This window comes from Schistocerca americana, chromosome 3 (assembly GCF_021461395.2).
Source record: "Schistocerca americana isolate TAMUIC-IGC-003095 chromosome 3, iqSchAmer2.1, whole genome shotgun sequence".
NCBI classification, from domain to species: Eukaryota; Metazoa; Arthropoda; class Insecta; order Orthoptera; family Acrididae; genus Schistocerca; species Schistocerca americana.
The window spans coordinates 292,561,287-292,588,903 of NC_060121.1; the positions used below are offsets into that span (position 1 = coordinate 292,561,287).

General features: G+C 37.7%; 1 protein-coding gene across 1 annotated transcript in view; it reads left to right on the forward strand.

Moving 5' to 3' along the window:
* Nucleotides 1-27,617, forward strand: part of LOC124606029 (vacuolar protein sorting-associated protein 13B) — a 219,251-nt gene that overhangs the window by 62,973 nt on the left and 128,661 nt on the right. Inside the window, exons 9-10 of the mRNA XM_047137992.1 lie at nt 14,201-14,407; nt 19,842-19,980. Coding sequence (XP_046993948.1) covers nt 14,201-14,407; nt 19,842-19,980 — 346 coding nt within the window. The remainder of the gene's footprint in view (nt 1-14,200; nt 14,408-19,841; nt 19,981-27,617) is intronic.

A 27,617-nucleotide genomic window follows, 5' to 3' on the forward strand; every position in this document is an offset into this window, starting at 1 on the left:
ATTGATTCATCATTCTGTGTGACACATGTGTACATTGTGTTTTTGTCATATGACATCCTTGAAAGCCATGGGTTGGGGCAGTTGGATGGATTCAGTATTTCTCGACTCTTGGAAATCATTTCACTTGGCATCACACCAAGGGTTATTAATAAATGTGCAATTACATGAAGTATCAAACAAAATTTGTGTCTGAATTGAGGACTTCTTAGAAGGGAGGAGGATGCTGCATGTTATCTTGGATGAAGTCATCAGCAGAAGTAGCTGTAACTTCAGGCATGCTCCAGAGAATATGTAGGCTCAAGGCAGATGTCAGTCTTTGGTTCACTGGCAGAAAAATGGGAAAATGCAGTCAATCAGCAATGAAGCGTTTTTGCATCTCATGTTAGAATATTGCTGAAGTTTGTGGGGTATATACCATACATTGTTACAGGTTTGTTTGACTCACAAGGGAGCATCATGCAAATGTTGAAAAACATGAATTGGCAGAAGTTTGAAGATAGGTCATGCTTATCCCAGGAAAACCTTCTTCCAAATTTTCAAGAACTAGTATTACGTGAAGAATCCAGATATATGCTTCACCCACTACTAAAGACTGTGGAAAAAAAAAAAGATTAGATTAATTACAGTTCGGTCTCCCTGTACACCCATCTTCCAGTAGATCGTGCATGACAATGTTTACTACATCTTTGTGGTAGGGATATATACATTTAACAGTATTTTTAGGTCTTACTCTATTTGCAGTTGATTATGGATAACAATCTGTCGTGCTTGTGGTGTGAATGGTGGCAGCACAACAACTTGAGATGGTGCTGCCGTTGACACCACAAACAATTGAAATTAATTGAATGGAATCCAACTGAATTGAATTTTGAATGATCCTGTAGGATTACAATGGTGTGCAGTAAATGTAAATGCAATATAGGGCACATTAAAAATAGAAAACATTCGTTATCACATAGTTCCTAACCATTTTTATAACATTCTAACATAATTGATTACAAGTAACAATATATACAAATTTAATGTGATAAGTACTCTTCAATATTGTAAAATTCCTTTTCCATCAGATAGCCTTTGAGGTTCTTTGAAAACTTAAGTGTCGTGTACATTGTCAAGCAGTTTTTTAGACAGACTACTTAGTAATTTGATACTGAGTACTGGGGTTGTTTTCCAAGCATTATCAGTCAGTGGTATATGCTTTGTATGACATTCTTCCTTTGTGTGTTGTGGATATGGACACTAGCATATGTACTCCACTCTGCACTATCTTTTGTGACAAATATTGTAGTTTTATACATGTATAAGGGTGTAAAATTTAAAATGCCTTATCTTTTAAAACAGTTTTTGTATGTTTCAGAAATCTTTCTTCTTAATAAGATCCTTATTGTGAATGTATGCTTTCCCGGCGTATATTTCTACGGAATCCAAACTGATCTTCCCCGAGGTCGGCTTCTACTAGTTTTTCCATTCGTCTGTAAAGAAGTCGTGTTAGTATTTTGCAGTTGTGACATATTAAACTGATAGTTTGGTAATTTTCACATCTGTCAACACCTGCTTTCTTTGGGATTGGAATTATTATATTCTTCTTGAAGTCTGAGGGTATTTCGCCTGTCTCATACATCTTGCTCACCAGATGGTAGTGTTTTGTCAGGACTGGTTCTCCCAAGGCTGTCAGTAGTTCTAATGGAATGTGGTCTACTCTTATGCAACACTTATGCAACAGGAAAGAAAATGTATCAATAGGGAATGTATAAGTGTCAGAAACCAATGCCATCAATATGGAGAGCCACAGGGATCTGTAATGCCACCATTACTGTCTAATCTGTCGGTTAATGACATAAGTATTGAAGAGAAGGAAAATAAAATATTGTATGTAGATGACATGGTACAACTGAAAAATGACCAAAATGTGGTACAGCTTGAGAGAAGAGCATACATATCTGTCAACACCACAGATCAGTGGCTCCTGGAAAACTGACTTGTTATAAACGTAAAAAAGAAGGTATGTGGTGTTTGGAAATAAAGAGAAGCCTGTGCACATGGATTTAGAGGTGGATGAAATGAGACTAGAAGAAGCATTATCAACTAGATTATTAGGTATTATTGCTTTTTTTATGATGTGAACACCCATTTTATTGCTTGAATGTTTTAGTTTCCCCACACTATACTCCATACTGTAGATATGGTTCAAAGAATCCATGGTATACTGTGGTATACTGTGCACAGAAGCTGGTTGTCTGCATACTGTAATAGCTGCTTCATGATGAATGTGATGGATCTGAGTTTCATACAGACAGTACAAATATATTGTGCCCATTTCAGCTCGTTATCTACTATAATACCTAATAATCTAGTTAATAATGCTTCTTCTAGTCTTCCGTCTTTCGCGACTGTAACAAAAGTTTTATTTACACTGAGTACGTTTGGCTTTATTTTAAAGCACTTCAATCAATCAAAAGGAAGTAGACAAAATACATTAAACAAAACTGTGGACTTACAAAAACATTAGGACTTGAATATACCGTCTATCAGTGAAGTGCTCTGAGCTATGTCAAATATAATTTTTGTGTGTGGCACACACAAACATCATTTATTTCCTAAAACACTGATCTGCCAACACAAACGTTGAATATTGTGTTACCGCAGCACAAAACTACAAAAGGTGACTTGGCAATGGAGGAGACAAAATACTGTCCACTGAAGATGCTTCAAAAGAGAGAAACGTTTCTGGTCTAAATAAGTCCCTTATTACAGTTGCAGAAGAGGAATATATGTCAGTACCATTGGTAAAACTGCGACTGTGGAACAAAAACAAGAAAGAGAACATGAGTACCATTGTGTATGTGCCATACCTTTCCTTGATTGAAGTGCTTTAAAATAAGGCCAAACGCGTCTGGTGTAAATAATACTTTTATTACAGTCGCGAAAGACGGAATATTTCTCAATATTACATACGACACCTATGTCGTGCTTAAATTAAATGAGATATTGTTATACAGTATTCTCAACATTGTGGCAACTAAAATCGACCATACGGAAAGTATACGCTATGGACTTCTACCTCTACAAACTCTTCAAAATTTCGTGCAATGGTTTACTACATTTAATGCTGCATAATAACTGCGTTGAACATCGAAGCAAAATTAAGTCATTTATGGGGGGGAAGGTATCAGTCAAGAAGACGTGTAAAAATCAAATTTTTGGGCCAAATAGTTTTTGTGAAATCGAATGATAAGTGTGTCAAAGCAGTGGGAACACCATGTGTCTGCACAGGCAGGCGGTGTAGTGATGACAAAATTGCGCGGAATGCGGCGAGCACGTGTCTGCAGCAGCGAAAGGGTTAATGAAGAGACAAAGCACTAGAAATTTCAAAAAATTGCATTCAAACGAATATAATTCGTGAAGTAAGGCACTTCGATATTGTTTTTAAATAATGAAAATATTAAGCAGCGCACGAGGTTTGAACTCATAACCTTTCGCGTAGCAGCCAAACACCTTAACTGTTACGCTAACGCACCTCGTCTGAGTACATAACGCCATGAGTGAGTACATAACGCCATGAGGACTATAACACATCACGCAAAATACTGACAAACACTGTTGGTATGACTATGAATTACTCACGCCTCGTCGAAGTACAATAGGAAATAAACAATTACCACTGTTCTTTATTGCGAAAAAGCGGTTCATGAGTGTGATACAAACACCTTTCCTTGCTATCGCATGAATTAGGAGTCTTATTGCTTGTTTGGTTTAATTAATTAAGAGAATATGAAGCAATTGGTATAAAGAATGCTTTTTCCAAACTTTCTATAAAAGAATGTCTGCTATCAAACATTGATTTTGTTCTATTACTCTATTTATGACTGAACGTTTCTAAAACTGAAGACACTCGTCCATGCTCTGCACTGCAGTCGAGATGTGGCAACGTCGTTCTCTGTTCATTGGCTGACTGTGTTTTGTGATGTCAGATGCGCAGAACGAACCTAAACTTGGCCGCCAACATAAATGACGCACACTTTAGCATTTGTAGACTTAGAGAAAGCTTTTAGAGTCTTCAAACCCAGCTGATATAATCTGCCTCTCTGAACATCATGTGACCACTGGTATAGAACTTTTAAGTGTTACAGGGTTTAGGTTAGCATCTCATTTTTGTAGATCAGAAATGGAGAAGGGAGGAGTTGCCACATTCATCAGGAACTGTCATAAATTTAAGAACATAGACATTCATAAATTTTGCCTAGAACAGCATATGGAAGCATGTGCAACAGAATTAGATTTTCACAAAAAATCTTTCATAATATTAAGTGTATATCGAGCACCTGCAGGTAACTTTAATCTGTTTGTAAACCACCTTGAAGCTGTACTGGCCCATTTAACAACCAAAAACAAAGAAATAGTGGTTGCTGGTGATTTCAATGTAGATTTCCTTAAAGACTCTCCCAATAAGAACCTATTTGAGTTAGTAACACTATCATTCAACTTAATTCCCACAGTAAAGTTCCCCACTAGGATAACCACTTGCTCACAAACAGCCATTGATAATATCTTTATAGAAAAGTCAAATGAACAAAATTATATTACAAAACCAATAGTCAATGGCCTCTCAGACCATGACATGCAGTTCCTTCTGTTAAATGTTAATACTGAACAGGATATAAAATCTGTTAAATCTGAGCTCAAGAGGGTAATCAGTAAGCCAAAAATTGATTATTTTAGGACACTCCTCAGAGACATTCACTGGACTGATGTTTACAGTGCTCATGGCATGAATGAAAAATATAACATTTTTGCTAATAAAGTGCTTACCTTATTTGAACACTGCTTTCCCCCAAAACTTACCAAGGTTAGAGCAAAGTCTACAAAGAAGCCATGGATTACTCGAGGAATAGGGGTATCTTGTAAGACAAAAAGAAAACTGTATCTGTCAATCCGAAACATTTCCAATGTTGATGCTATAGCACATTATAAGAAATACTGCAAAATATTAAAGACTGTAATACGGATGTCAAAGCAAATATATTACAAGGAAAAGATAGTCATATCAGATAACAAAATAAAGACAATATGGGATATAGTGAAGGAGGAGACCGGTAGAACCAGACATGAAGAGGAACAAATAGCATTAAGAGTAAAAGATGCATTGGTGACAGATGTGTATAGTGTTGCAGAACTTTTTAACAAACATTTTATAACTGTTACTGAAAAGATGGGGTTGTCAGGTTCGGTAGATGCTGCTATGGATTACCTTAGACCAGACATTTCAAGTAACTTCCATAATATGAATTTGACCCTCACTACCCCAACAGAAATAACGTCCATCATAAAATCTTTAAAATCAAAAACATCTAGTGGGTATGATGAAATATCAACAAAGTTAATTAAAGAATGTGATTCTGAGCTAAGTAACATATTAAGCTATCTGTGTAACCAGTCGTTTATCAGTGGAATATTTCCCGAATGGCTGAAATATGCTGAAGTTAAGCCACTGTTTAAGAAGGGAGATAAAGAAATAGCATCAAATTTCCGTCCAATTTCACTGTTGCCAGCATTCTCAAAAATTTTCGAAAAAGTAATGTACAGTCGTCTTTATAACCATCTTATCTCAAATAACATACTGTCAAAGTCACAGTTTGGATTTCTAAAAGGTTCTGATATTGAGAAGGCTATCTACACTTACAGTGAAAATGTACTTAATTCATTAGACAAAAAATTGCAGGCAACTGGTATATTTTGTGATCTGTCAAAGGCATTTGACTGTGTAAATCACAATATCCTTTTAAGTAAACTAGAATATTATAGTGTAACAGGAATTGCTGCAAAATGGTTCAAATCTTATATCTCTGGCAGGAAACAAAGGGTGTTATTAGGAAAGAGACATGTATCAAGCTATCAGGCATCATCCAACTGGGAACTAATTACATGTGGGGTCCCACAAGGTTCCATTTTGGGGCCCTTACTTTTTCTTGTGTATATCAATGACCTTTCATCAGTAACATTACCAGATGCCAAGTTTGTTTTGTTTGCTGATGATACAAACATTGCAATAAATAGCAAATCAAGTGTAGTCTTAGAAAGATCAGCCAATAAAATATTTGTGGACATTAATCACTGGTTCCTAGCCAATTCTTTGTCACTAAACTTTGAAAAAACACACTACATGCAGTTCAGAACTTGTAAGGGGTGTCCCAAGAGTATATGTCTAACATATGATGACAAGAAGATAGAAGAAGTGGACGGTGTTAAATTCTTGGGATTACAGCTTGATAATAAATTCAACTGGGAGGAGCACACCACAGAACTGCTGAAGCGTCTTAACAAATCTCTGTTTGCAATGCGAATTTTGTCAGACATAGGGGATATAAAAATGAAAAAGCTGGCATACTATGCTTACTTTCATTCCATAATGTCATATGGGATTATTTTCTGGGGTAATTCATCAAGCCAAGCTAAAGTTTTCCGGGCACAAAAACGTGCAGTAAGAATTATATGTGGTGTGAACTCAAGAACATCCTGCAGAAGCCTGTTTAGGGAACTAGGGATACTAACTACAGCTTCCCAATATATTTATTCCTTAATGAAATTTGTCATTAAAAATATATCACTTTTTCAAACCAACAGCTCAATTCATGGAATCAATACTAGAAATAAGAATAATCTTCACAAGGATTTAAAGTCACTTAGTCTTGTACAAAAAGGTGTGCATTATTCAGGAACACACATTTTCAATAACTTGCCGGCAGCCATAAAAAGCTTAACAACCAATGAAATTCAGTTTAAGAGAAGCCTAAAGGATTTATTGGTGGCCAACTCCTTCTACTCCATTGATGAATTTCTTAGGAAAACCAACTGATTTGTATTTAAGTACAACATAACTTCTGCACAATTTCAGTGCAGTAATGTGTTCACTGAAAATTTTGTGTGTGTGTGTGTGTGTGTGTGTGTGTGTGTGTGTGTGTGTGTGTGCTTGGGTGTGTGTAAGTGTGTAAGTATAATCTAACTTCTGCACCATTTCAGTGCAGTAATGTGTTCATTGTAAATAAGTATTACAGTAGTTGTATTACATGTTTCTTACCTTATAAATAAATAAAAAACTTTTTTATTTTAAATTCAGTGCAATAGTATTTGTAAAATGACTCTTAGTGTTCATTAAAAAAAGTACGATCATTCCACTTGGGACCTGTGGAATGGTACATTAGCTTATTTGTTTTAGTTGTAAATATTTGTCATGTATTGTTGTTTTTCTGACATGTTCCACATCCTGGAGGACCTCCTCACTACGGATCAATTGGAATGAAAGTAAATCTAATCTAATCTAATCTAATGTTGACTGGAATACTCTCTTTCAAATTCTAAAGGTGGCAGGGGAAAAATACAGGGAGCAAAAAGCTGTTTACAATTTGTACAGAAACCAGATGGCAGTTACAAGTCAAGGGACATCAAAGGGAAGCAGTGGTTGGGAAGGGAGGGAGACAGGGTTGTAGCCTCTCCCCGATCGTGTTCAATCTGTATATTGAGCAAGCAGTAAAGGAAACAAAAGAAAAATTCGGAGTAGGTATTAAAATCCATGGAGAAGAAATAAAAACTTTGTGGTTCGCCGATGACATTGTAATTCCGTCAGAGACAGCAAAGCACTTGGAAGAGCAGTTGAACAGAATGGATAGTGTCTTGAAAGGAGGATATAAGATGAACATCAACAAAAGCAAAACAAGGATAATGGAATGTAGTCGAATTAAGTCGGGTGATGCTGAGGGAATTAGAGTAGGAAATGAGACACTTAAAGTAGTAAAGGAGTTCTGCTATTTGGGGAGCAAAATAACTGATGATGGTCGAAGTAGAGATGATATAAAACGTACACTGGCAATGGCAAGGGAAGCATTTCTGAAGAAGAGAAATTTGTTAACATCGAGTATAGGTTTAAGTGTCAGGAAGTCGTTTCTGAAAGTATTTGTATGGAGTGTAGCCATGTATGGAAGTGAAACATGGACGATAAATAGTTTAGACAAGAAGAGAATAGAAGCTTTCGAAATGTGGTGCTACAGAAGAATGCTGAAGATTAGATGGGTAGATCACATAACTAATGAGGAAGTATTGGATAGGATTGGGGAGAAGAGAAGTTTGTGGCACAGCTTGACTAGCAGAAGGGATCGGTTGGTAGGACATGTTCTGAGGCATCAAGGGATCACCAGTTTAGTATTGGAGGGCAGCGTGGAGGGTAAAAATCGTAGAGGGAGACCAATGGATGAATACACTAAGCAGATTCAGAAGGGTGTAGGTTGCAATAGGTACTGGGAAATGAAGAAGCTTGCACAGAATAGAGTAGCATGGAGAGCTGCATCAAACCAGTCTCAGGACTGAAGACCACAACAACAACAATTGTGATTCTATCCACTCATCTGTGTGGCCTTGAATTCTTTGGTTTTCCTATTTTCCTATCAGTATTTGATGGTCAGTTGTGTCAAACACTTTGGAGAGATCCAGAAGCATTGTAGATACAACTTGTTTTTCGTCTAAGGAATTGCTGCAAAATGGTTCAAATCTTATATCTCTGGCAGGAAACAAAGGGTGTTATTAGGAAAGAGACATGTATCAAGCTATCAGGCATCATCCAACTGGGAACTAATTACATAATAAATTCTGAGAGACTGGTAGTCACTGATTTCGTTGATTTATTTTTTCAGAAACTGTGCTGTGATGATGGTATAAGAATGTTGTATTTGTCCAGATAATCAACTAATCTATTATACATAAGCATTTCCAGTATTTTTGAGAAACCTGGTATCAGTGAAATTGGTGTGTGGTTATTGGGGTCATCCTTTTCCCTCTTTTGTACACTAGTACCACCCTGCTTATCTTTAGTTTTTCTGGAAAAATTCCATAACTGAAAGAGCTGTTTGCTTTGTCCAGCAATGGTGAGATTGTATGCTCACTTACTTACTTTATTATATGTTCCGATATTTTGTCATCACCAGCTGATTTCTTAGACTTTTATTAACCTTCTTGTGTGGACAATTTCATTCCAATTTTAAGTTCCCTACCACATTTATATAGTTATCATTAAGTATGTTAGCTATTTCACTGCCATCTTGAACCAATTTGTTGTCTATTTTCATAGACCCAATATCTGTTTCTTTGTTCAATACAGCTTTTTCTTTTCTTTCAGCATTAATTGCATTCCAACCTGCCTTTACCTTGTTTTTTGAGTTCATTATGGTGGCATTAATTGCTCTTGCTTTTGCCCCTCTTATTATTTTTCTGTATTTCTTTCATAGCATTTTGTAATTTTCAACTTCACCCCCCTGTCTCAGACCGTGCAGCTTCCTTTTGCAGTTCTGTTATTTCACTGGTAATCCACTTTGTCTGATCATTACTTTACTTTGGAGATTACTGTATTAAAATGGTGTTTAATTATTGTAATAAATGAATCATACTTTTCATTTACATCTATAGCTGTAGGGTTTCATCCAGGTTTTCCTGCATAACATTGTTCTAAAGATGTTAATATTTTGTTCACTGATGTTCTTGATATCTTTGGTTGTTTGTTTTTTTTGGTTGTGATATTATGTTCTCATTTCTGTGAAAGCAGATCAGCTGTCCATGACACGAAGCAGATCAGCTGTCCGTGTCGATCAGATATTTCACTCGTAGTGACACCTACAAATATTAGTAATGGTGTCATCAATACCTGCCTGACTTTGAGAAGTCACTCTTGTTGGTGCAGATATTGTTGCATCCGTATTGTATTGTATTAACAGTTCTTCACAATCTTGTCTTGGTTTTGATTCTTTCCCCTTGCCAGGTTTTTCTTCATATTTATTCTTAGTAAGTTGGCATTGTTTTTAGAAGGATGCTAATGTTAGCATTTGGTGATCTGTACACACAAAACAATCTAAAGTCGTCAGTCACTACACCAGTGATTTCAAAGTCTCTAGCTATGGGTATTCTCACATCTGTACTGAGACAATATTCTGTGTATTCAACATTCTGATGTAGTACTTTTATGTAACTTTTCTTTTGCTGGCTTACATGTTGTGGGCTATGTTCTCAGAGCATGTTATATAGTCTCTCTTTTTTGTGTGGTGTTATATTTTGCTTTTTTAGCTGCAGCAAGAAAGAAGGTTCCGCACAGGAGCTTTTGATTTTTTTTTCCACCATGTATGATATGTATAATGTTGATTACCTAGGGCCTGAAGATAATGTAATGGAAGACCAAAATTAATCAGAAATAAATTAAGACCTATAAATGCAGCTGACGATGTCATTCCTATTATGTAGAGATAATTTTAAAATGTACAAAGATTAGATTAATCTGCTGAGGAGATCCTCATGGATGTGGAACATGTCAATTTTTTTTAGCTGAAATAACAATACTAATAGTATGAGTATATACAATACATCATTTGTTTCTATTAAAAAATTCGTCAATGGAGTAGAAGGAGTTGGCACTAGTAAGTCTTTCAGGCTCCTTTTAAACTGATCTTTATTTGTAACTAAATGTTTTATGTTTGCTGGCAAATTATTGAAGATTAGTGTTCCTGAGTAGTGGACCCCTTTTTGAACTAAAGTAAGTGCTTTTAAGTCCTTGTGCAGATCATTTTTGTACCTGGTATTGTATGTATGAACTGAGCTGTTTGTTGGAAAAAGAGATATATTATTTAGGACAAATTTCATTAAGGAGTAGATATACTGAAAGGCAGTAGTTAGTATACCCAGTTCTTTGAAGAGGTTTCTACAGGATGTCTGTGAATTTACTCCACAAATAATATGTATTACACGCTTTTGGACTTTGAAAACTTTTGTTTGACTTGAAGAGTCGCCCCAAAATATTATACCATATGACATTATGGAATGAAAGTAGGCAAAGTATGCAAGCTTTTTCATTTTTATGTCGCCTATGTCTGCTAACACTCGAATTGCAAATACAGATTTGTTAAGGTGTTTCTGCAGTTCTGTGGTGTGCTCCTCCCAACTGAATTTATTATCAAGTTGCAATCCCAGGAATTTAAGACTGTCTGCTCTTCTTCATACTTAATGCATATGCTGGGTGGAAACCTCTTACAGGTTCTGAATTGCATGTAGTGAGCCTTTTCAAAGTTTAATGTCAATGAGTTGGCTTTAAACCATTTATTAATATCCATGAAAATATCATTAGCAGATCTTTCTAGAACTACACTCGACATACTTTTTATTGCAATGCTTGTGTCATCTGCAAACAAAACGAACTCTGCTTCTGGCAGTGTAACTGATGAGAGATCATTAATGTACAAAAGAAAAAGCAATGGCTCTAAGATGGATCCTTGTGGGACACCACATGTAGTTTCTTCCCATTCTGATGATGACTGATGACTTAATTCACTAGACCCTTGCTCTGACACCCTTTGTTTCCTGTTAGCGAGGTATGACTTGAACCATTTAGCAGCACTGCCCCTGACACCATAGAATTCTAATTTATTTAAAAGGATGTTGTGGTTCACACAATCAAATGCCTTTGACAAATCACAGAAAATACCTGCTGCTTGTAATTTGTTATTTAATGAATTAAGTACATTTTCACTGTAGGTGTAAATAGCCTTCTTGATATCAGAACCCTTCAGAAATCCAAACTATGTTCTTGATAATATGTTATTTGTGGTCAGATGGTTGAGAAGCTGCCTGTACATTACTTTTTCTAAAATTTTTGGGAATGCTGGCAAAAGTGAAATCAGTCTGTAGTTTGATGGTATCTCTTTATCCCCTTTCCTGAATAGAGGCTTAACATCTGCATATTTTAGCCAATCAGGAAATGTCCCAGTTGTAATTGACTGGTTACACAAGTAACTTAGAATTGTACTAAACTCACAAGAACACGCCTTAATTAACTTTGTTGATATTTCATCGTAACCACTAGAATGCTTTGTTTTTAAAGATTTTATTATGTAAGTTATTTCTTTTGGTGAAGTGAGTGACATATTCATGTTCCTGGAGGTATTTGTATAGGATAGTTTCAGATATTCAGGGGCATTATTTACTGATCCTGACAATCCCATTCTATCAGTAACGGATATAAAATACTTGTTAAATAGATTTACCACACTATGCCAATTGGTTACTAATGTGTCATCTACCCTTAATGCTATTTGTTCCTGTTCCTTTCTGGTTTACCAGTCTCCTCTTTCACTATATCCCATATTGTTTTTATTTTGTTCCCTGACATTGCTATCTTCTTCTCGTAGTGCATTTGTTTAGATGTCTGAATTATTTTTTTTTAATATTTTACAGTATTCCCTATATTTAGCTAAATCATCAGCATTGGAGCTATTCTTGGATGACAGATACATTTTCCTTTTGGTCTTACAGGAGATCTTTGTTCTTTGTGTAATCCATGGTTTTATTATAGACTTCTGTTTAATTTGAGTAACTTTTAGAGGAAAACAGTTTTCTAACATGGTACTGATATTGTTCATGAATGTGTTACGTTTTTCATTCATGTCATGAGCACTATAAACATCTTTCCAGTTCATATCTTGAGCAGTTTTCTAAAACACTCAAGTTTTGGTTGATTGACCACTCTCCTGTACTCAGATTTAGCAGCCTTATAATCTGCTTAGAATTTACAACTAAAACAAGGAGCTGCATGTCATGATCTGATAGTCCATTTATTACAGGTTTTATGATATGATTTTGTTCCTTTGATTTGTCTATAAAAATGTAATCAATGGCTGTCCTTGAGGATTCAGTGATCCTAGTTGGAAAGTGTACAGTGTGAGTTAGATTGAAAGACAACATTACTAACTGCAGTAAACGTTTACTGGAAGATTGCATTAGAAAATCTGTATTAATGTCACCAGCAATCAAAATTTCTTTGTTTCTTCCTGTTAAATAACCCAAAAGAGCTTCTAGATGATTTATGAATAGATTATAATTTCCTGCAGGTGCTCAGAAATAGTTACTGTTATATAGGATCTTTTATGGAACTCTACTTCTGTTGCACGTGCTTCTAGATGCTGCTCTAAACAGAATTTATTAATGTCAATGTTCTTGAATTTATGGCAGTTTTTAATAAATGTGGCAACTTCTCCTCCATCCATATCTACTCTGCAGAAGTAGGAAGCTAGCTTAAATCCTGAAATGTCTAACACTTAAGCATTCATGCTCCAACACTCTGTACACGATTAGAAAAGGAAAAGACATGCACTTAACAGTGGTTTGCATATGTATGTAGGCATAAACATTATGCTATGGCAACTGATAACACTTCTACCAACATTGATGGGAATGAGATTTTTTGTAAAATTTTCTACGCTATGGTAAGACACATTGTAGGTCTGTAATCACTCATAAAACAATAAAGAAAGAAAAAGCCCTAGAACCACTGTGGTGAAATGGCAAGAGTGGCTGGTATGAAGGCAATGTAATGATTTCTCAACATGAAGACCTTTCTTTGTGGAAATAGCGGCAGTAACTTAGTAAATAGTAGGTTTGAAGATGCCAATGATATTACCGCATTGTTTTTCATTTTTTTTTTTTTAATTTTTTTACCAGGAATGTGTGATATATTCTCCCTACAGTCCAGATCTAGTTTCAGCTGACACTTTTTATGTCTTTCATGTGAGCTTGATAAGAAGCATTGTGAATAGTAGTCATATTGGATTATCAGAGTCTATTCTGATGGAGACTGCAGTGTCGTTGGAAATCCTGCTTCAATATTTTATCTGTAAAAAATGTTGTTCTAGTGTTTACTAGTGTTACCACTACTATTACTACTAGTGCTATCATTATTAATACCACTATTAGTATCCTTTCTCAGTTGGCAGCCATTTCTACTGCATTATAAGAATATTTAAGTGCCAATAGTTTACACTCTGCCTCGGATTTGACCTCTGTGTAGCTTTTCTCAGCTGTAAGGGAGGTGGTCTAACTTTAACATACATCCCAACTAATGGGACTACCCATGAAACCATACAGTATCAGCAATGAATGTTGATTAATCAATTATTCTGTGGTCATGATAGCCATTGAATTTGAAAGTTTAACTCACTCAACTCCAGTTACACATCTTGCTACTCTGCTGTCGCAACCAATATAATTGTTATTACTGTGAGAGATTTGCTTAGCATCAATGATGTTATAAATAGCATATAATACAATTGAAGCTGCCATGTCAAAAGTTCACAATAACTTATAGCATTAACACTTATTATATTCTGCCATTTTCTTGCAGGTAACAGAAAGCACATCAGAGAGGAGTTACTATGGTCCACGTAAGGTGAAGTTCGTGCCTTTTTTATTTCTTCAGCTCCAAGGCTGCTATGGTGATGTTATGATGCATGGTTCAAGGTGGCTTAATGCTCGAATGGGAATCAGTTACGCTTCTTTGGAACCTCATGGTGACTGCTTCTGTGGTGTGAAAGAGAATGGAGGGGATATGGTAAACCTTGAATCTTGATTTTATATTCTCTTATTGTGATTATCAATGCTGGAAAGTTACTAGCTAGACTTGATTGATAGATGTATATAACTTCTTTCCACAAACTTTGCTATCACATTGGTATCCCTGATCTGTTGTTGAGATCATACTCTTGTGTACGTGCGCATGTGTGCGTGTTTGTGTGCACAGCACACACACACACACACACACACACACACACACACACACACACACCATGAGAATTTACTGTTTTTGTTTCAACATGAATTCTACATAAGTGGTATAGTCTTTTGCTGGTGATATCTAGCACTTGATAGTGTAATCCTCAAAAATAAGCTTTTACTGCCAGCTATGTTATAAGCATCAAATGCACGTTATTTATTCAATGATGGTGGAGAGAATAATTTTATTTGTTTCAAGATTCATGTGTATTTTTTTCATGTTTCACCTGGAAACTTCCTGCAGCTCAGTTACGGCAAATTGAAATTTGAGCATCACCTCTTAGTTTCCTTTGTTAAGTCCAAGTCCTGACATAAAGTTTGTGTGACTTGTTTAAACAGATTCCAATTTTTCTGTCCTTTGATAACTCTGTCTTTGTCAACCATTTCATTTTTCTTGTAGGAATTGCTGGCTGTGAAACAATATTGCTTGTTACCTCTTGCTTTCACTTCTTTTTAGATCTGTACAAAAAAATCTTCACACCATTCACTCTTGACATTGGAGCACACTGGTTTTAACACTCTCCATACTTGGTTGTGGCACAATACAGCAAACAAAATAGAAGATCAAGTAATTGCTTTCACTTTTCCTTCTTTCTGTTCACACACCTAACACTCATTGCTAAACTTAGTTTCAGTATTTTTTATGGACTACTTGTACATATTCTTATACAGGGTACAAGACATCTAATTGGGTACTTTGGGGTCATTCATTATAGACAGTGGTATATTGATCATCAATAATTTGACTTTTCTAGTAAGTCATGCTTTGATTTGAGCTGTTTATCGCACAGTATAGAGGTATCACCCAAAGTGCATTATCCAGTCATACTGGTTTAACACTTGACGTGATGGAAAAAGATGGGCTGTCTTGCGTGACACCCATTCCCTCAACCTCTGGGTACACTGAACACAAATCATTATAGCATGAAAACCATAGAATCCTCTAAGTACCCTTTCTGCGTGACACTCCTGGAACAATGTACAACAGAACAATGCTTGTCCACATTTAGCAAGACGTTCTACAGTTTTTATTTGCTGGACAGATAGTTTGTCCTTTCTTATCTGTGCAGTCACTGTAATCATTGAACATATCTTGAACTGAAATGTCATTCACCAGGATTATTTCAAAGTTGTCGCTTTCCTTCGTTGCTCTAATAATTTTCATTTAGCACTGCAGGTTGTTTGTCAATTAATTAAATTAACTTCTATTTTTTTCTTTACGGTGTCAAAATTTTCACTAATGGTGGTGTAGGCCAGTGACTGAAAATTAAAAACAAACAAATTCTTGAAACCATGATGATGCATCAGTTCATCATCAGTCTCTTCTCTAAATTGTTTCAGGTAACTGATCAAATTGCACTTGGCAACTTGATTGGTTGTATTATATCTTGAGTATTAATAACTGCTTCAGTTGTATTCAGCCCTTTATTATTGGATCACTACTGGTTTCTTGGCACTAAAAGCCACATCTTCAGGTGAACATTTGTATAACAATGTATCGAGAAGAATAACCAGTAGTAATCCAATAATAATGGATTAAATACAGATAAAGCAGCTAATACCCAAGATGACTACTCATAGCTATGGCTGTCCCACCTACAAGGTTGTCTGCAGTTGTATTATAAACTGGTTGCAGAACCTTCTGCAAGAAACACCATTAACCTATGATATTTATGAATTTTTTGTCATAGAAAAATACTGCATGTTATGTGAAAAATTATTTAGTAGGAAAAATTATCTGAATATAAGAGGACTAAGAGTTTAAGTTTTTCATTTCCCCTGAAAGTGTGTATGAAAATCCTCCGAGGAGAATGAGGGGGGGGGGGGGGGGTTTACATTTGAGTGGAATTTATTAACAAAATTGTTAATGCAAATTTTAGCACATTTAAGTGACATGATTATTTACTTGAAATTATCATTGTATGCACATGAGATTGATGACACACAAATAATTGCATTATCGTGTTCATTTTGATGTACTGCACCACTCTGAATGCCATTCATACCACAATATTTGTGTTGATCAAGTTTCTCCTGGCGATGCCTCTCTATTTTGCCATTGTATCATAAAGTGCTGATGCACATCACAATATGTAGCCTCTACATGTTGCAAAATGCCTATGATCTATTAGTGATAGACACAGTGGTCTCAAACAAATTCACATATCGCACATGGATCTTCATGATGTATTCAAATTAAATTTCAAAAAGTACTCCATGTGCATCTGCCTGGCACCCCAGTGCAGTTAGCATAATAAAATAGAATATGTCAAACTGACACATTTGTAGCCATAACATAGTCATCATAGAATACATATAATTGACACATGTTATCTCAGCACTGGAGCTCTTCTGCAAAAACTGTAATTTTGTCTGTCATTCCATTTTTTCACCTATTAGATTTTTGAACATACACATATCAAAAAAAGTTTTGCATCACCCCGGTTCCCAGAACTCCAGAAGATAGACGTTGATTGTGGATATTGTGTCACAGACACAGTCCCTTTGACTGTTCAGAGATGTCACTAAAGCTGCCCAAAGGTGCAAACAGCCATGCATGAGCAGCGTCTATTAGATGGAGGATGCCTGACAGCCGATCACTTCCAGTCATTCCATCAGGGAGGTACACGGCTTTTGTTGTCTGTAGTCCAACCATGCCTAGACGGTCAATACCTTGGTTTGATCGCGTCCACATTATTACTTTGTGCCAGGAAGGGCTCTCAACAAGTGAAGTGTCCAGGCATCTCGGAGGAACCAAAGTGATGTTGTTCAGACATGGAGGAGGTAACAGAAAGACAGGAACTGTCGATGACAATCCTCGCTCAGGCCACTCAAGGGCTACTACTGCAGTGGATGAGTGCTGCCTATGGATTATGGCTCAGAGGAACCCTGACAACAACGCCACCATTTTGAATAACGCTTTTCGTGCAGCCAAAGGCATCGTGTTATGACTCAAACTGTGCGCAATAGTCTGCATGATGTGCACCTTCACTCCTGACGTCCATGGCAAGGTCCATCTTTGCAACCACAACACGATGCAGCACTGTACAGATAGGCCCAAAAACATGCCGAATGGACTGCTCAGGATCAGCATCATGTTCTCTTCACCGATGAGTGTCGCATATGCCTTCAACCAGACAATTGTCGGAGACGTGTTTGGAGGCAACCCGGTCAGGCTGAACATCTTAGACACACTGTCCAGTGAGTGCAGCAAGGTGGAGGTTCCCTGCTGTTTTGGGTTAGCATTATGTGGGATCGACGTACGCCGTTGGTGGTCATGGAAGGCGCCGTAACGGCTGTATGATACGTGAATGCCATCCTCCGAGCAATAGCACAACCATATCGGCAGCATATTAGCGAGGCATTCGTCGTCATGGATGACAGTTCACGCCTCCATTGTGTACATCTTATGAACGACTTCCTTCAGGAGAACGACATCACTCGACTAGAGTGGCCAGCATGTTCTCCAGACGTGAGCCCTATTGAACATGCCTAGGATAGATTGAAAAGGGCTGTTTATGGACAACAACACCCACCAACCACGCTGAGGGATCTACGCCAAATGGCTGTTGAGGAGTGGGACATTGTGGACCAACAGTGCCTTGATGAACTTGTGGATAGTATGCCACAATGAATACAGGCATGCATCAATGCTAGAGGATGTGCTACTGGATATTAGAGGTACTGGTGTGTTCAGGAATCTGGACCACCACCTCTGTAGGTGTCACTGTATGGTGGTACAACACACAATGTGTGGTTTCCATGAGCAGTAAAAAGGACGGAAATGATGTTTATGTTGATTTCTATTCCAATTTTCTTTACTGGTTCTGGAACTCTCAGAACCGAGGTGATGCAAAACTTTTTTTGATGTGTGTTAATTGTCATCTAACTAATTTTATTTATTTTATGGTGCTACATTAAGTGTCAGTTCCCAGAAAAGTTGTAGGCACAAATAAATTTACAAAGTAGATAACTAGATACAATAAAAATTAGATACAAAGTAGAAAATGAGATACAGTAGACATGCAGAAACTGTGGAATCTGAAGCAACAATTAGGGTGGATCAAGGAAATTAAAGAGGATATGGGTGAACTGGATATAACCTTGGATGATCTGCAAAACAAGACAGAAAATCCTAAGAAACTGAAAGACAAGAAAATAAGATTTAAACCAAAAGTAGACAAATGACACACAATGAAAAGTGTATTTACAGATGAGGAAAGACAGGAAAGATCAGATCGAATGAAAAGATACTGGGCAGTTTAGAAAGAACGAAATGTGCGCTTACTGAAGAAGAGGACCAGGAAATGATTGGCTAAAGTGGTCCAATGAGGCCGTGAAAGCAAATAATAATAATAATAATAATAATAATAATAATAATAATAATAGAGATGCAGGATTTCTGATTCCTGGTGGGCCTCTCACAGTGGGTAACCAGTGAACATATATGACTCTCATTGTTGGCACAGTTGGATGTCGTCTAGTGGACTTGACCTTCAATAGCATTGCTAAGGGGAAAGTGAAGACTTATCCAAGATTCTTCATGAATACTTGGTAGATGTGGCCTAGCTGCAGGAGACACACAGATGATGATTGCCAGCGGCACTGCAGGGACACAGTACCAGAAATACTACTTAAACTTGTGCCAATAGTACCCTGACACAAAGAATTCATTTAGCCACATGTCTTGAGATCTCTTACCAATGAGAAACTTTCTGTCCTGTGCTGCTTTCATTGGAAATTGACCAATATATTTGAACACCGGTAACTGAGTTGTCCGTAATTTTCTTTTAACCACATGAGCTGCAGAACTGTGTGGACCAAAATGGCGTTCATCTTGCCTGTTTATGTTTTGCTTTTTCATAAATTTCATCCATAAATGTTTAATATATTCTGGTGTTAATAGTTTTGACCAGTTATTGCCAATACAATCAAATAATGTGGATTACCTTCCTTGGGTTAAGGATTCATTTCAGCGTGTGTTTCAACTTCAGTATTTTCCACCCCTGTACCTTTCACTGACACTTATTTTCTTTAGTGGTAAACTTTTGCTAAGTAAAAAGTATCATAGTTCCATTTGTTTGTTGATGATAGAATTGTGCAGTAAACTCTATTTTCATTGTAGAGTTCTTTATGTTTTAATGTCCATAAGCAATAATTTTTCAGGAACTATTAAAAATGTATTAAATAGTTATTGTTATACAATTTTTCAGGATGCAAAATTCTTCTCTGCCGGTCATAAACAGGAAAATTATCTGGCAGATTCTCTATTTGATGTTGACTCCGTTGAAAACAAGGGAAGGAAGAGAAATTACAATATACTGTGGGATTTTCATGTTGACACAATCACAGGTAAATATATTATGTAAACTAAATTTAAAATGTAATGAAAATTTGAGGTTATTAATAGTTAAATCATATCAAAGAGGACAAATCTGAATTATATGCTTTAATAATTTGAAAAGCCATATTTATCTCTCACTGCCAGAGACATTCAGTTCTGCTTTGTTGTTAGCAGAGTTTTATTTATAATTTAATTACATTTATGAATATGTTTCTCTTTGCTGGAAAATACCAGAAAATGCAAGACAGAGGGTATACTCGTTTCTCTTTCCGAATGAAGGTAGGATGTGGGGCGAATTACTGTCTGTGTGCTTCTATGTGATCCATAATTAATGTAATCTCATCTTCATACAATAATAGAAAATTCGGTCTGAAATACAAAAAATGACATTAGTAAAGATAACTGATCACTCAACTTTGAAGTCACTGAACAGCCCATAAACAAGATTTGAAACATTATAGCTCAACTTGTAAAATTTTGTTCCCGCACATGCAACCTCCCCCTCCCCCCCCCCCCCCCCCCCCCCACACACACACACGGAGGGAGGGAGGGAGGGAGGGAGGGAGTCTCTGTTTGGGCCACAGCACCAAGAATTTGTAACAGCTTATCTTTGTGCTCTGTAGGAGAATGAAAATTCATAATAGGAGAATGAAGGTTTGTAAACTAGCTGCCAGTTTCCAGTTCTTGTGTGTGTGTGTGTGTGTGTGTGTGTGTGTGTGTGTGTGTTTGTCTATTGTTGACAAAGACCTTAATGGCCAAAAGCTATAATTATTAGAATATAGTAGGAATTTCATTGTGCTCCATGAAAAGTTTTTTAAGAATAAAAAGAACATTATTCAACTCGTACCGTGGCCTGTGATTCTTAGTATATTACGTCTGGATGGATAGGTAATTGAGTTTTGTGTGATTCATGAGTTTTGAAATTCATGGTGGTTACTCTGCAAAAGACCGTTTTGCTCAAGACATGTCATTATGTCTGAATTTATAAGAGACAAGTGTTGGTGATGTTGGATGATAGCTCAGTGGGTTTTGTTGTTTTTCTTGTAACTGGTGCAGTTTCCAAGTACAACTTGGCTGAGATTCCATTGGCCCCTGGTACATTGCTTAGTTTTAGTGATTTCAACTGGGTTTTGGTGTGAATTATACTGAGACAACTGATATCTGTGTCACTAATCTTTGGCTGGTGCATCAGAATTAAATGGGAGCAATATTCTTATACAAAAAATGACATTAGTAAAGATAACTGATCACTCAACTTTGAAGTCACTGAACAGCCCATAAACAAGATTTGAAACATTATAGCTCAACTTGTAAAATTTTGTTCCCGCACATGCAACCTCCCCCCCCCCCCCCCCCCCCCCCACACACACACACACACGGAGGGAGGGAGGGAGGGAGGGAGGGAGGGAGTGAGTCTCTGTTTGGGCCACAGCACCAAGAATTTGTAACAGCTTATCTTTGTGCTCTGTAGGAGAATGAAAATTCATAATAGGAGAATGAAGGTTTGTAAACTAGCTGCCAGTTTCCAGTTCTTGTGTGTGTGTGTGTGTGTGTGTGTGTGTGTGTGTGTGTGTGTGTGTGTCTATTGTTGACAAAGACCTTAATGGCCAAAAGCTATAATTATTAGAATATAGTAGGAATTTCATTGTGCTCCATGAAAAGTTTTTTAAGAATAAAAAGAACATTATTCAACTCGTACCTTGGCCTGTGATTCTTAGTATATTACGTCTGGATGGATAGGTAATTGAGTTTTGTGTGATTCATGAGTTTTGAAATTCATGGTGGTTACTCTGCAAAAGACCGTTTTGCTCAAGACATGTCATTATGTCTGAATTTATAAGAGACAAGTGTTGGTGACGTTGGATGATAGCTCAGTGGGTTTTGTTGTTTTTCTTGTAACTGGTGCAGTTTCCAAGTACAACTTGGCTGAGATTCCATTGGCCCCTGGTACATTGCTTAGTTTTAGTGATTTCAACTGGGTTTTGGTGTGAATTATACTGAGATAACTGATATCTGTGTCACTAATCTTTGGCTGGTGCATCACAATTAAATGGGAGCAATATTCTTATACAAAAAATGACATTAGTAAAGATAACTGATCACTCAACTTTGAAGTCACTGAACAGCCCATAAACAAGATTTGAAACATTATAGCTCAACTTGTAAAATTTTGTTCCCGCACATGCAACCTCCCCCCCCCCCCCCCCCCCACACACACACACACACGGAGGGAGGGAGGGAGGGAGGGAGGGAGGGAGTGAGTCTCTGTTTGGGCCACAGCACCAAGAATTTGTAACAGCTTATCTTTGTGCTCTGTAGGAGAATGAAAATTCATAATAGGAGAATGAAGGTTTGTAAACTAGCTGCCAGTTTCCAGTTCTTGTGTGTGTGTGTGTGTGTGTGTGTGTGTGTGTGTGTGTGTGTGTGTCTATTGTTGACAAAGACCTTAATGGCCAAAAGCTATAATTATTAGAATATAGTAGGAATTTCATTGTGCTCCATGAAAAGTTTTTTAAGAATAAAAAGAACATTATTCAACTCGTACCTTGGCCTGTGATTCTTAGTATATTACGTCTGGATGGATAGGTAATTGAGTTTTGTGTGATTCATGAGTTTTGAAATTCATGGTGGTTACTCTGCAAAAGACCGTTTTGCTCAAGACATGTCATTATGTCTGAATTTATAAGAGACAAGTGTTGGTGACGTTGGATGATAGCTCAGTGGGTTTTGTTGTTTTTCTTGTAACTGGTGCAGTTTCCAAGTACAACTTGGCTGAGATTCCATTGGCCCCTGGTACATTGCTTAGTTTTAGTGATTTCAACTGGGTTTTGGTGTGAATTATACTGAGATAACTGATATCTGTGTCACTAATCTTTGGCTGGTGCATCACAATTAAATGGGAGCAATATTCTTATACAAAAAATGACATTAGTAAAGATAACTGATCACTCAACTTTGAAGTCACTGAACAGCCCATAAACAAGATTTGAAACATTATAGCTCAACTTGTAAAATTTTGTTCCCGCACATGCAACCTCCCCCCCCCCCCCCCCCCCCCACACACACACGGAGGGAGGGAGGGAGGGAGGGAGGGAGGGAGTCTCTGTTTGGGCCACAGCACCAAGAATTTGTAACAGCTTATCTTTGTGCTCTGTAGGAGAATGAAAATTCATAATAGGAGAATGAAGGTTTGTAAACTAGCTGCCAGTTTCCAGTTCTTGTGTGTGTGTGTGTGTGTGTGTGTGTGTGTGTGTGTGTGTCTATTGTTGACAAAGACCTTAATGGCCAAAAGCTATAATTATTAGAATATAGTAGGAATTTCATTGTGCTCCATGAAAAGTTTTTTAAGAATAAAAAGAACATTATTCAACTCGTACCTTGGCCTGTGATTCTTAGTATATTACGTCTGGATGGATAGGTAATTGAGTTTTGTGTGATTCATGAGTTTTGAAATTCTTGGTGGTTACTCTGCAAAAGACCGTTTTGCTCAAGACATGTCATTATATCTGAATTTATAAGAGACAAGTGTTGGTGACGTTGGATGATAGCTCAGTGGGTTTTGTTGTTTTTCTTGTAACTGGTGCAGTTTCCAAGTACAACTTGGCTGAGATTCCATTGGCCCCTGGTACATTGCTTAGTTTTAGTGATTTCAACTGGGTTTTGGTGTGAATTATACTGAGATAACTGATATCTGTGTCACTAATCTTTGGCTGGTGCATCACAATTAAATGGGAGCAATATTCTTTTACTTTTTTCCTTAAAGAACATTTAAAAACTGTGTTAAGAACTTGATTTTTGTTTCAGCATTGGATTCAACAAGTGTTGCAAATTAATTTTTCTATCACTGCCAGTGACAACAAATAACCAGTGAGTGCATCAGTAGTTAGCTCGTTATGTTCAGCTCATGGTCACTGGGCAGTTCACATGATGCAATCGTTGCAGTGCCAGTGAAAGACATGCAAAGCTCTTCCTGGAGGCACTGTCAGAAGGTTGTCATCATAGCCTGAGACAGATGTCATTTGTTCATGTACTAGAGGTGTTAGGTTCCTCCCCATTTTAACCCACCCACAGCGGTGATTGCACCCTGGCAACCTTAAAGGCATGTGGTCATAGTTGGTATCCCTGCCTGGGGCTCCAGGACTGCTGACTCAGGCACTTGGTCAGTTGATTTAAATGGTGGCACTGAGAAATTGATGTATATAGGCTGGACTGAGCAAGTGGCATGTAGATTTCTATGCCTGTGGAGCTGAAGTGATATTCTCTGTGGCTCTAGACAGTGGTTTGTTCTCCATGAAGGGCCATGTCACCCTGTAGTGTGACTAGACGTATTATCTGCTGTTGCCGCTGCTCATGCTGGAGGAGGCAGGTGCATTGTTTGTGGACCTGTGCAGCTGGCGGAATGTAGGAAATATTGAGTCATCAGACCATTGTGGCTACAGCTGGTTGCTATGGCAGTTTGTGTGCCCACCTTCATCCATTTTGTTGGCCATGATGCCCTATTGTGTCCCGTTGTGTCTCCATGTGTGTGGGTCTTGACCAAAGAGCTTGTTTGGAAGTGGGAATGCTCTTATGACTATGGCAGATGTAGCGACGGCTGGAGTAGGTCTAGCTTCATCTGAAGCCACCAGCTACACCAGCTATGGAGCAGTTCTTCTGGGATGTGGCTGTGGATGGGGTTGATTTTTTGGACCTTAATAAGTGTTTATGGTGTCATCTGTGGATATGACACTCAGGCTTTCTTCATTTGGACTTTAAAGGTCTGTCCCATCCATTCATCCTCCACTCCAGAAGCAGGAGTAAAGACTCAGGTAGTGTCTGGGGCTATCCTGCTGTAGTAGCATAAGTCTGCAGATATGGAGAAGATAAACTAAGTATCATTGCCTGATACTACAGTTTTTTGTGTGCCATTGATGGTGAAAATTTTTGCCACTGCTGTAATTGTAGATGTGACTGAGGTGGATGCAATGTGTACCACATACACAAAGTATAGAAACTTCAACAAAGGCTCAATATTGATAAGCCATGTGGCACTTAGGAGGGGGTTGACAAACTTAACATGGGTGCAATCTCGTAGTTGCTGGGGCTTAGGAGAAAAACTATAAGGAGCTGCTTCAGTGTGGACACAAGCCATATGGGCACAGACAGCATGCCCTAGATTGTCTTTCTCCAGCCCAGTAAACAAATTATGCGATTAACAACTTGATTCTTGAAATTTTTCAGTGTAGTAAGTTCAGTTTGTGGGTTGAGCATCTCAAAGACAAAGAGAGTTTGTTGCTAAGTGCTGTCATTGTTTTTGTGGGAGACAACAGTGCCAGTGTCTTGTTGCAACACATTAGTGACATCGGCTACTCATGGCCACATCACCACAGTCTATAGTAGCTGAAGCCAGACTGTATGGCTTCAGCTGCCGGAGACCGGAGACTGTGGTCATCTCTCTCTCTCTCTCTCTCTCTCTCTCTCTCTCTCTCTCTGTGTGTGTGTGTGTGTGTGTGTGTGTGTGTGTTAGCAGTGTTGAGGAAAGTGTAGAAAATTAGGTTTATCATAGAATTTATTATTTTTCGTATTTACTGACTGCCCACCAGTCAAATTGGGAAATAACTCAGGATTGGAAGTGGAGCTGAATGATGATCTGCTGCTTGAAGTAACTGCTCTGCAGTGCGACAGAGACTATAAAGACAGTCTAAATTTCTTCAGGCATTTCCCTCAGGATTGGTTTACTCATTTGTGCAAGTCTCCACATGGCACCCAGCCTCTTTCCTACGATGATGGAGGTGGAGGGGGTACAGTATTCACTGCTCACAGATGTGCACTCATCATCTGCTCATGGAGGACGTTGTGTAAAGTTGTGAGCTATACCAAAGGGAAGAACAGTGTACTTACCGTATTTACTCGAATCTAAGCTGCACTGGAATCTAAGCCACACCTGAAAAATGTGACTCAAAATCAAGGGAAAAAAGTTTTGCCGAATCTAAGCCGTGCCTGAAATTTGATACTCGAAATTCAAGGGGAGAGAAAAGTTTTTGGTCGCACCTCCAAATTGAAACAAAGTTGGCCCATTGTAATATGAGACACAATTTAGGTCGAATGAATGACGATACAGCTACAGTAGCTTGGTTCGAGTCGTAAGCTTAGCAGTTAAGCATTACCAGGTAGCCAATGCTATGCGTCAGGTGCTCCGTCCGTATTTATACAGATACCCTTCCTTTTTCAAGTGCTTCATCTGGTTTGAATTGATTGCTTATTTTTCTTTGATCTGATAAGTGCCGTTCTCTTTATATAGGTGTTTACGTCACTCTAAGCCGAAAATGCATTATTGTACTGTGGAGAGAGAGAGAGAGAGAGAGAGAGAGAGAGAGAGAGAGAGAGGAATCGTCTCATTAGCGAAACAATGGTAAGAGACTGCTATTTGTTGTTACTTACACTGCTGCTTTCTTTGATAATGATCAACAAGAACCAAATAATAGACTGGGTATGATAGAAGATGTTCTGAACGAGAGTTTAGCGAAATTTTTTTTCCGTTTGAAAATCTTTGCAGACCCTCTTCAGTACATTACATTCTGCACAGAAGTTAGAGTCATCTTAGATTTAAAAATCTAGTCAATTGCCGTGCTTAATTTCTGACTGTATCGCTATTAGGCATAAGAATAATACGAATACAAACATGACATGATATGTATATTCTTCCGCGTTTGCTGTAGTCTAACTCTAGTTTCGTAGTTTATTAGACAGACAGGATTTAAATGAGATAACAGCAAACACGAAAGAATACATGGCAAAATGTTTATATTCGTATTATTATTATGGTGAAGAGAATACTGCATGTGATTCACAATTCATAAAAGTTCCTATTAAGAACCATCTCTTCTCACAGATAGGAAAAAATTCAGAACGTAGAGTTGGCCATATTGATAAACATCCCAAACCGTCTTGCCAGTCGGATTTTCGTAGTACATTGGAATGCTGCTACATTCGAAGATGAACAATACGGAATTTGTATTTACTCTGTTGGACCATGTATGAAAATGCGGTGGTCGAAACTCGGGGCGGAGAAAGAAAGCTTGTCTTCCATCTTTTTTTAATTTATTTTTGGCGCCAGTATTTATCTTTGTGCCTGCAAAGGATGCCTGTGTAACGCTACATATATTCGACGGCAGAAGTTAGTTGTGGCGGCACCTACCAACATTTTTCAGAACTTCCACTTACTTTGCACTCGATTCTAAGCTGCAAGTGGTTTTTTGGATTACAAAAACCGGAAAAAGAGTGCGGCTTAGATTTGAGTAAATACGGTATACAAGTTGGAAAAAAAAAATATGACTTCATGTTGTGCTTCATCTAAATGGAGGTGCAGATGGGCATCTGACAGATCAATTTTTGTAAAATGGTGACCTCTTGATAGGTCAGGCTGTGAAGTAGGATACTATATACACAATATAAATAGCCCCTTTTGTGTGGGTTGCTGAGAATATAAACATGAGATCACCATCTAGCTTATGGGTTGCTGTCAGGTAAGAAAAGGTGAGGGGAAACAGGCTCTGCCTCATTCTCGCAGGGCAGGCACTGGGATCAACATTTCATTCACAATGCATATTACTGTGCCACAGCATGTCTTATTTAGCAGTGAAGGTTGTAAATAGTTGGAAACATT